Below are 11585 nucleotides of genomic sequence, written 5' to 3'. Positions count from 1 at the left end.
GGCTTCTGGTAAGTCACCAGTATTGCTAAAATGTCAAGTTGCACTTTCATATCTAATATCCATACACAGTCTTGCTGAAGCTCACTGATTAGAAGGCCGGGCTATATAAAGTTTACTTGAAAACACTGAAAATTCCAGCTGGGCTTAGACTGGCAGACACCATAAAAACACTCCCTCGCAGATACACAGCCATTTTTCATAACACAGTCAATGTATTGTTTTGGTGTGTACCTTTCATGATGGAATCAGAGCATGGAGATAGGTACATAGGCTAGGTAGTAAGGTGTGTATAGTTGCAAAGATATTATAGTAATATTATGATTATGAAAGAAACAGCGTGTTCAAAATAGTGAATGTTCTAACACGATTGGAACTAAATGTGGGATAATCGGATGGTGAAGTAATGTCTTTAAAATCTGCAAATGTAAGCTAATTTGCTTTTCTTTTTACGTTACACACTTGTTTTTATGAGTAATTTGTAACATTGCAACATTCAGCAATAGGGCACCCTAACACTTTTGAGAAATTTGAAAAATATGAAGATCCAATCATCCCAAATTAATTCCAATTGTGTTATATACACATACATGACATTGTACACGATGAAATATAATTTTTTTTAAAAGTGGGATTCAAACAATTAATATGGTATAGAACTTACACTACATCAGATCCTTGTGTGAGACCTTCAGTGATGGGATGTTTTTAAACGACACCTGCCCGCTTTGGAAGTCCGCAATAATTGTAGCACTTTCAAATAACCTTTCTGCGATTTCAAGTAAACTCTGAAACATTCCAGCTGTCCTATAGATGGCGAACTGCTGAAATTTCCGTCTTACAAAGATGAGGAGGAACGAGTGGAGTCACAATCATTGTCCCAGTGATGGAATAAGGCATGCACACAGTTGAAGTAATGGTGTAAATCTTCTATCACTTTTTTATTCCTTAGAATAGCATCACAGACAACTGACAAAATTTTAAATTACAGTATTGAAAAAGTTTTGACATATCACATACACATTATATTATATACAGATTCATAATAAGTACACAGAGAAATTGCATATTTCTAAGACATCATTTACACAAAAAAAAATGCATTCTAAAATGCTTTCCACATAAGACAATGTCAAATAAATAACAAGTCTAGGGACTTTAATATATATCATAAATTTAAAGTTGAAAGGTTTCAATAAATACTACTTTAAAAAAGGTGAGTCTCATAAAAATATAATTAAACTATCAAATAAATATCTGTGAAAAAAGTAAGGTAATAGAAGTTTGTATTGTATCAGCCTTTTGTGTACTAAGTGAATCAGCTTTAAATAAAGTTAAGTATAATTGTGTAGCATACTTAAGTACGGCTGTGGACTGCTCAGAAAGAGAGATGTATTTTTCTTGTCCACAGTGATTTAATATTTTGAGAGATTGTTGAAGGTGAAAACACATCTGTACATTCTGATTGTACTCTTACATTTCAAGAGCTACGGCATTACAACAATAGTGAGTATTTTGAAGTAACTGTGATTTCTGGTTTAATAAGGCAAATTCCTGAAGATTTTTGCAATTTGTGTAAAATATTTCCTTGCGATTTCATTTGAATGGCAAAAGAAGTATGATCTTAATCCTAACGATTAGACTTTGAGGTTGATGTGATACACCTTAAAGGTAAACAGTCATCGGAACTGTGCCTGTGCGAGTTTCTTGTTTACAAATAATGTATTTCGTGCACGATATCTAGATGCACCTCATCATCATAGCTGCAACATTTAAATTATACGATGTAGATTATGACAGACATGTTTTAACTTTCATCAATGACCATCGTACCTTGGATACAGTGTTTATATTGGTCATATGGGTCCCATACGACCTTTGAGCGTGGTTCCAATGACTGTATCCCTTTAATGCCATATAACTTTTTTAAATTTGACGATAATTGTCATAATTCATTTGCTGATCAGTTCAATAAAGTCAACAATTTTTGTATTTGCCTGAATGTCCTTCTCTTGCAAAATTCTTTTGTTGTGATGTTGAAAATATGTGGTTGGTGTGTTATCATTGTACACCATTTACAGTAGTATTTTCAGAGTGGATTGACTTTCAAATATTGTCTCGGTTAATGATTAACAAAAAACAATAGAATTTGTGCACTCCGTGTTGTATAATATGACATCCTACATGTATGATGACTTACAATCAAAATGAATTTACCAAAATGCATTCAATACAATGTGTCTTCAAAGCTGATCTGGCATAAATAAATATAGTGAGAAAAATTCTCCACATCACAAGAAAATGTTCACATCACATGATTGCACAGTAGCGCTGTAGCGGAGAAATTTCAAGTATCTCTTGAAAGTAATCTGGTCTAATAAAACAGGCAAACATGTTCAATGTGTTCGCAGATGAAGCCAGCATCAGGGCAATCTTAAAATATTTACTTTAATTATGATTTACTTGTCATTCTTCAAAGTGATCAAATTCAAAGAAAACATATAATATACAATCACACAGCCATATTAAGTTAGAATGCATCTAATGGACAGCTATTCAGACCTTCAAAATTTCCCAATACTTTTTCTAGTCTACTGAATGTTGGGGCTCATTTTGAAGGCCTGGTCGTTCATACAGTTTTCACCATCTTATTTTTGAAAATCAAATTTAAATTTTCCTCTTAGAGATAACATTTGGGAAGGCGGTTATTTTGAATTTTCAATATTGGTAAATGTCAGGTAATTCGTTTCCAAACATTGCATGGTGACTGCTTAATTTTTATTAATGATTTGGTAAGAGAATGATTGAAAGTTTCCTTGAGGAAAGTTTGAGCAAAAATATCAGTTTTTTCAATTGGAGAGGCATATACTACCTTAGGGTAGAATGCGCCTCAGGGACAGATATACAGACTGTCAAATTTTTATATTTCTCTTCTGATCTACCACTTATAGGGGCTCACTTCAAAGCTCTTGGAGAAACAAAGAGTTTCACTGTCTTAGTTTTTTGAATATTGAAAATTTTATTTTTCTCCATGGAGTTAACATAGGGATGACAACCATTTTGAATTTGAAATAGCGGTAAATGGTAGGTAATTTGTTTCTCTAGTACAAAATTTGCACGATGGCCCCTGATTTTTATTCTGGATTTATTAAGACAATGGTTGAAAGTTTTATTGAGGAAAGTTTGGGCAAAAGTCTAAGTCCTTCAATTTCAAGGTGCATACTCCCTTAATATGAAATATTCGGTGTGACAAAATTCACTAAGCAATCACAATATTCTCTACATAACCAAACTATCCTACGACTACCAAATTGATCTGAATTTGCAGCATTTAGGAGCAGAAACTTTAATAAATGACACACTTTAGAATTATTTTTTGAGACTAGTTCTTCCAAGTGATTACATAAAAGAAAAAATTTATCTGGAGCACTGTTACACACTCTAAGTAATTAACTTTTACACAACTTTTAGCATCTATTCCACTTTAGAAAGTTTAACAGTGAATGCGTCGTGATATTCTTATTGCCTGAGTTCTACAAGAAGTAAATTTGAGTAAGATAAAATATGAATTAAGTTAATAAAGCTTTGGAAAATATGAATATTTGTGAAAAATGTATGCTGTGGTCATATAAAGGCAATTAATCTATTTCATTTCCTTATTATTTTATCAAGATTTAACAGTTAAAAGTAATTTTCTCGCCACAATTGCATCCAAGAGTATACTGGACCCTAAAGTAACACGCGGCCCCTCCTGGAGGGATCACGGTCCCTCATCACCAAAGAATTCCCTACTGAAGCCAGGTTCAATTGAATAGCCACATCCTGATTCTGAATTAATACCTTTTTAAATTTTGAATTCACATTTAAGTCTATCGTGCATATTCACAATTTAAGTTTCACGTGAAACTGAAGGAATTTACAGTTTGTCTAAAAGATTATTTAACATTTATGTGTGAGTATAAGTACCAAGTTCAAAACGCCAATATCATATAGGCACTTCATCAAGTTTATCCTTTCCAACCATCTTGCTTGTCAATAATTTTGGTCAGGTTCAATTTTACAATACTATTTTGCCATCATTGGACCCATGAGAGACATTACTAGCGATACAATAAATATGTGCTATGAAAAATATCTTTGGTTCCAGGAATGGTATTGCTCTATGGTATATTTTCAATTTAATTATTCAAAATGTAATATGACAGAAAGGGCAGCAAGATCAATTTTCAAAAAAAGAAAGTTGCTACAATTGTACAATTAATTCAATTATTGGCAAGTTAAAATTTCTATTCAAGGTCAAAGGTAACTAGCAAGGTCAAGATCAAGGACATATGATTGACTTGATTTGTGCCTCTTTCTTTCAACTCAGAAACATGTTTTGAAATGTTAGAATACTCCGAGTATTTCACACACAAAGAAATTTTCTTCATCAATTTTTCACCCTATCACGTCCATGGTTTGGCCCAAATCCATTGTTCTCAATAGAGAATGTGGGAGCTGTCTACAGAAATGGGGGTAAGCAGGTTAACCCTTTGATGCCGACCCTTTGGTCACTGGTATTCATCCCTGAAATGGGTTCAAAGGTTCAAAGGAAAAATCACCATCATCCAATATTATTTTGGTTATGCATACACTTAACTTTTGTGAGTAAAGGCTACTCATAATTTCCTCTCCTAGTTGTTGAATTCCTTAACAGGAAATGTCAGCATATGCCATATTTACACGCACATATATCACTGAGATGCATTTAAGGTATGAACCTAACCTATATAAGCAGCATGAAAGCAGAGTTATCCAGCTTATGCCAAGGTATAGCTCAAACAACAGAATCAGATAAACAACTTCAAATAGGATATAATCCCGTAACATTTATGTTACATGTATGTTGTCTCTTTACAGTAGAATGCGCCTTGGGACAGATATTTGGACTCTAAAATTTTACAATACTCTTCTGATCTACCCACTTTTTAGGGCTCAAAAATTTACACTTAGTTTTTTGAAAATCAACAAATTTTATTTTTCCATATAGATTTACCACTGGGGTAGCAGCCATTTTGATTTTCAAATATCGGCAAATACTGAGTAATTTGTTTACCTGGTACCAAACTTTGCACGGTGACCCCTGATTTTTGAAAAGTATACACCCAGCTCATAATATTACAAAGAGCCTGCATGCATTATTCATGGTGATGCATGCCGCTGTCATGTGACTTGTATCGCCTTCTGCTGCAAGTGCTGTACAGAGTTGTGCTGTTTCTGGAGTTGCTTTTATTTTTATTCTTGATTTGGTAAGAGAATGGTTGAAAGTTTCTTTGAAGAAAGTTTGAGCACAAGTTTTAAGTCTTTCACTACTGAGGTGCATACTACCAAGTTAATTTGTACATTTGTGTGGTTATGGTGTCTGTGTAAGAGGGGGCACCAGCAAAAACTATTTTCACATTTTTATACACCCTTTAACGCATGCTTGCTGTTCAAAAGAATCCAAGTTTGCCTGAAAGAAGTGATTGGGGTGTATCAAACTGTGGTGATGAAAACAGTGGAATAGAAATAACCATAATTGAGTATATGTGAATCTGCATTTAGAGCTTGCCATGATGGCCTGTATTCTCAATCTAAACGAATCAGAATCAGAATCTTGGCTCAGAAATATACCGACATTAAGCTGTGCTGGAACACAGTTTCACCTTCGTGAGCTGAATAGACACAAGACAATGCTGAGAAGCAGGAGGAGCTTGTCGACACTTGTAGTGCTGGCTGTCAGGTAGGTGCATGCTACGTTGATGTCTTTGATGACAGGACACTTCTGCTCCAGGGCCAAACTAGCCTGTTCATCTGTGTGGGCACATGTGCCATTGATGATCCTGAATGCTCCCGTGCCTGAAATGCTGGTAGGTGGAAAGGAAAGGTGGGTGTAAGGAGTGTGGAGAGAAAGACAGAACTACATTGTTGTTATCATATGCCTACATGAAATCAATCTCTTAAAGCCCCACTAGCTGTACATGTATCTCTTTATGATTTTACTTTCAAACCAAAATAAGTTTTTTAGAATGTACTAATTTAGGTGTATATACTATAATTATTATATTTAACTTAACGCTGGGATTGTGTCTGCAATTTTTAACAAGACAAGTCATCGTTGATGACACAGTCCCCACTTGTTAATGGGTACTTTGATTACATGTCCTCAGAGAGGATAGAGTCCTTTTCATTAATTAGGTCTGTGATAAAAATACTTTGATACAGATGGTGCTCAATGGCCAAGAATGAGTTCCATGGTGATGAAAACATAAATCCAATGTAGGCCACCATCCTGAACTTCATAAAATGAGTCAACTAGGAATTAATCAACAGGATGTTGCAAAACATTTTTGCATACAATTCTAACACTTGACAGATTATCACTGGTACCATATTTCATAAAGTTTGATGCAGTATTTACAACACTATGAGATCAACATCTGTATCAAGTTTCATCACATTTGCCATTGTATTATTTGTGGCTATATCACCCTAATTAGGAAAGTTCATTACTTATGCAATTACAAATTAATTAAAATGACACTGATAAATGTCTTTTTCAATGTTAAAGCAATGTGAGCTTAACATCAGTTAACATCTGTATAAAGTTTCATGAATTTGATGCAGTACGTATTTCTTGACATATCAGCCTACTTACGAAACTTCAATAATTGACATGTTACTGCTACATGACGTGAAACAAATTGACGAGCATATGTATGAAATAGGTCAATGTCCTCTTACCAACTTTGTGTGATACTGGTGGAAAAATGTCTGAGTTATGGCTCTGTACATTTGAAAATTGTAACAAAATCACCGCCATGCAGCGATATTTGATCTTACTGTTTAAAACATAGGGCCAAAGTCCCTGAAGCTACTATAGACATGGATACAAAATTAAGTATTTCCTGACTGTATGAGTCATCCTAGGGACCTGTAAACCAAATATTAAAGCTGTATGACCAGCGGTTTTGAAAAAACAAGCGACTCAACAGTTGACAGAGCTCTGCTGTGTTATGTAGAGAATAACCTTTTGTGACACATGTATTGATGAAGAAGGTGGATATCTTTGATAGCTCATTTCAGGATGGCCTGACCAAAAATGGAAAAAAAAATTCCATAAAAATACAGATTTGCATAGTTCATCACAATTTTAACAAATCTTAAGTTGGGTTATCCCTAGGGACCTGTATACCAAATAACAACATTGTTTATTCAGTATGCTAGGCCTCCAGCCTCTGATACATTTAAAGCTACATAACAGAAACATAAATTAATGGGGGGGGGTAGGGTTGTACAAATAGCAGGCAATTCTTGTAATACAAATCAGAGAAAAAACCCAGAAAATTTACCCGTTTTTTAACAATTGATCTCTTAGTTTGAAACCATAAAAGATAAATTTTGACAGATTAGATAAAGTACATGAGTTTTGAGACTTTAAAAGCGATGAAAATTTTATCATTGATGGGAATTCATGACAGTAAGATGGAAGAAACTTCTTTCTTAAATCTTTATATACAGGACATACAAGACTAAAATGAAATTCATCTTCAACTTGTTCCATGTTACACAATTGACATATTCTTCTCTCTCTACATAGCTTTTCACGTCTACCATATTCAATACGCAGTTTATGGCTAGATATTCTAAACATACATAGAGCTCTTCTAAATTTTTGTATATCAATAACTGACAAATATTTCTCAAGATTTAAACTATTTTTGTACAAACGGTAAGTATCCAGCTTAGAAAATTCAGTAAGACTAGCTGACCAGTGCTGACATCCGATATCGAGTGTCCTTTGCTTAAAAATTGACAAGAACTGATTTTCATCTCCTACATTCTGAGTTCCCCAAACAATACCAAAACCATAGCTGTACAAAAGATTTTTAATTCTCAATGCCCAGCAGTCATACCCCTTTTCTGCCATTTCAAACTGATAGTTATAACACTGTTTGACAAATGTATGGTCACTACTATTTAAGAGTTTAAGCCAATATTTGATAATCCGATGAAATCTATAAATACGTAAAGGATGCCTACCGAGTTCACCAAGTACAGCAGAATTACAAGCTGCATTGCTTACTTGAAGTACATATTTACAGAATAAGGTGTGAACTCTTTCAATGTCACAAGCCTCATGAAACCCCCAAACTTCACAGCCATACATAAGTATTGGTAAAATCTTGTAATCGAAAATCTTTAAAGCAACATCAATTTTTAAGCTATTCTTAAATTTACAAAGACACTTTTTAAGTGCAAAGATTGCATTTCTACCCCGTTTTGCCAAAGCTAATTGAGCATTTGACCAAATACCGGAACATGAGAGTGACACTCCAAGATAGTTAAAATAAGAAACAGTTTCAATACGAGTACCTTCAAGGAACCACTTTTCATAATTTTTAAGTCTGCCTCCTTTTCTAAATACAACAATTTTCGACTTATTCACATTGACTTTCAGTTTCCATTTCTTACAAAAAGTGTTGAGTTTATCTATACCAAATAACAAAGCTGTCTGACCAGTGGTTATAGAGAAGATTTTTTACCAAAATGCCTTTTTTGGTGCTAATTTGCATATTTCAACAATATCAAAAATTAATAAAAAGAGTTTCTCAAAATCATATATTTTTTCCACACAACAAATATCAAATCAGTAAGTACTGCAGTTCTCAAGATATTTGAGTGGACGGACGCCTCATAAACGGACATACATACATACATACATACATACATACATACATACATACTGGTACATACTGACAGTGCACGCCGGACAGATACCCATCCCAATAGCTTCTATAGACTATATTAGTCTATAGTAGCTAATAAACGAGAGTTAATTACATTCTAATTAAAGTAAACAAGACTTGCTTAAATCAAGATTTTCATCATAAAAAAAACAGCATATCTGTCCGGTTATAAAGAATCTTAAGCTGGTTATCCTTTTATCAGTATTTTCATCCTATTAACCAAGCACATTTTAACTTTCAAATTAACATTGTAAGTAAGTTCTGTTGAATAAGTTGAGACTGTACATACTCAGAGAAAGCACACTGAAGAGACAAATGTTTGAAACTTAAGAAGTTCAAGGTCATCAAAAGCATCATGTAACACTTTCATTGCACTGTTTACACAGATTGCATAATTGCTATAAATAGCACATGAGGAATCTTACAGCCCAGCTTTACCATAAAAACCCTATCACTTTGACCACTCTTTTAATTGACCACTCTATTTTTTCCCTCAAAAAGTAATTTTATTTTATCCTTACCAAGTCAACCATAAATGGAAATTAGAACTTTCTCTATCTCTATTTATTTGACCACCCTATCATGACAAACTATTATGAGCAATTTCTTTTAGATGACATACAGGGCACAATAAATGACGGTTCAGAATATGTCAAAGTTGGGATTCAGGAAAGTTGCCTTTACATGTTTTAATCCTCCAAGATGGTAAGCATTTCACTATGAACTGTCAAAAAAAGTTGAACTTTCTGATAATTCTACACTAAAATTATTTTGGCTTTGATGATTACCTAATTAATTCAATTATTTAAAATCATATTAATTATTTTTTTCTGGGTGAATTGATAGGGTTTATACAGTACAAGAATTACATACAATGTAAGTCTAATTTTGATCAAAAATGACAAAAAAAATTCCTTAAAAATACAGATTTGCATATTTCATCACAATTTGAACAAATCTAAGTTAGGTTGTCCCTAGGGACCTGTATACCAAATAACAAAGCTGTCTGACAAGCGGTTATGAAGAAGAAGATTTTTTACCAAAAACGCCTTTTTTGGCATTAATTTGCCTATTTTCAACAATATCAAAAAATTAAAAAAAATAGTTTCTCAAAATCATATTTTTCATCTACACAACAAGTAAGTACTGCGGTTCTCAAGATATTTGAGTGGACAGACGCCTCACAAACGGACATACATACATACATAGAGACTGACTGACGACGGACGCCGGACGGATACCCATCCCAATAGCTTCTATAGACTATAGTCTATAGTAGCTAAAAATCAACATGTATATGTATGACGTAAGTCAATGTACATGTACCAACTTTGAATAAGATCAGTTGAGACTTGCCAGAGTTATGGCTCTCGACATGAAACAACCATAACAAAATTGCTACCATGTGGCCATATTGGACCATCTCGTGAAACCAATCGACATACATATGTATAAATAAGTCAATGTCCTTGTACCAACTTTGAATAAATTTGCTTGATACATGTCTGAGTTATGGTTCCGGACATGAAAAAATTGGAAAAAAATGGCCACACGGCGGCCATATTGGATTGTATCATAAAACAAATCAATGTGCATATGTATGACATAGGTCAACGTCCTTGTACAAAGTTTGAATAAAATCGTTGAATAAAATTAGTTGAGACATGCCCAAGTTTTGGCTAAGGACACGAAAAAATTGTAACAAAATGGCTGCCATGCAGCCATATTGGATCATATCATGAAACAAATTGACATACATATGTATGACATAGGTTAATGTCCTTGTGCCAACTTCGGTTGAGATATGCCTGAGTTATGGCTCTGTACATGAAAAATCGTAACAAAATGGCCGCAAGGCAGCCATATTGGATCGTATCACATAACAAATTGACATGCATATGTATGACATTAGTCAATCTCCTTGTACCAACTTTGAATAAAATCGGTTGAAACATGTCTGAGTTATGGCTCTGTACATGAAAACATCGTAATAAAATGGCTGCCTAGCGGCCATATTGGATTGTATCACATAACAAATCGACGTACATATGTATGACATAGGTCAATGTCCTTGTACCAACTTTGAATAAAATCGGTTGAGATATGCCTGAGTTATGCCTCTGTATATGAAAAAATCGTAACAAAATGGCCACACAGCAGCCATATTGGATCGTATCACAAAACAAATTGACGTGCATATCTATGAAATTGGTCAATGTCCTTGTACCAACTTTGAATAAAATCGGTTGAAACATGTCTGAGTTATGGCTCTGTACATGAAAAAATCGTAATAAAATGGCCGCCTGGCGGCCATATTGGATTGTATCACAAAACAAATTGACGTGCATCTGTATGACATATGAAGTAATCCTTGTACCAAATTTGAATGAAACCACTTCTTGCATCTCTGAGATATCTGCGTGAACGGACGGACGGACGCACACACGCACGCACGCACGCACGCACGCACGCACGGACATGACCAAACCTATAAGTCCCCCCATACGGTGTCCGTGGGGACTAATAAAGATTACACTGCAATTAAATGTTTGCCCAAGCATTAAATTGCAGTTCCATGCAGAAAAGCAAAAACCGTGGATACTGTGCATATCTGCACTGTAATCTTCACATAAGCTGCACAGAGTAGTTCAATATAAAGCAACTGACATTGTATGTTCTGTTTCCTTTGCAATATTACCAATTTTTGAAAATGATGGGCAATCAAAATGACCGTTAAAATTTGAATTTACTTGTCAAATGTTTCACAAAGGAATGGTATGAGGAGTTCTTGCCAACACCATCAGGTGTAACTATTGTCTA

The 11585-nt window shown here is 34.3% G+C and overlaps 1 protein-coding gene across 1 annotated transcript in view; it reads right to left on the bottom strand.

The window, feature by feature from the left end:
• Window positions 1-2717: 2717 nt before the first annotated feature.
• Window positions 2718-11585, bottom strand: part of LOC139133088 (voltage-dependent calcium channel subunit alpha-2/delta-2-like) — a 54156-nt gene continuing 45288 nt past the window's right edge. The window contains exon 23 of the mRNA XM_070699506.1: window positions 2718-5882. Within this exon, the coding sequence (XP_070555607.1) occupies window positions 5678-5882 (205 nt within the window). The 3' untranslated portion in view covers window positions 2718-5677. The remainder of the gene's footprint in view (window positions 5883-11585) is intronic.

The sequence above is a fragment of the Ptychodera flava genome, chromosome 5 (assembly GCF_041260155.1).
Source record: "Ptychodera flava strain L36383 chromosome 5, AS_Pfla_20210202, whole genome shotgun sequence".
Lineage (NCBI taxonomy): Eukaryota > Metazoa > Hemichordata > Enteropneusta > Ptychoderidae > Ptychodera > Ptychodera flava.
This window is presented reverse-complemented; position numbering and strand designations above follow the sequence as displayed.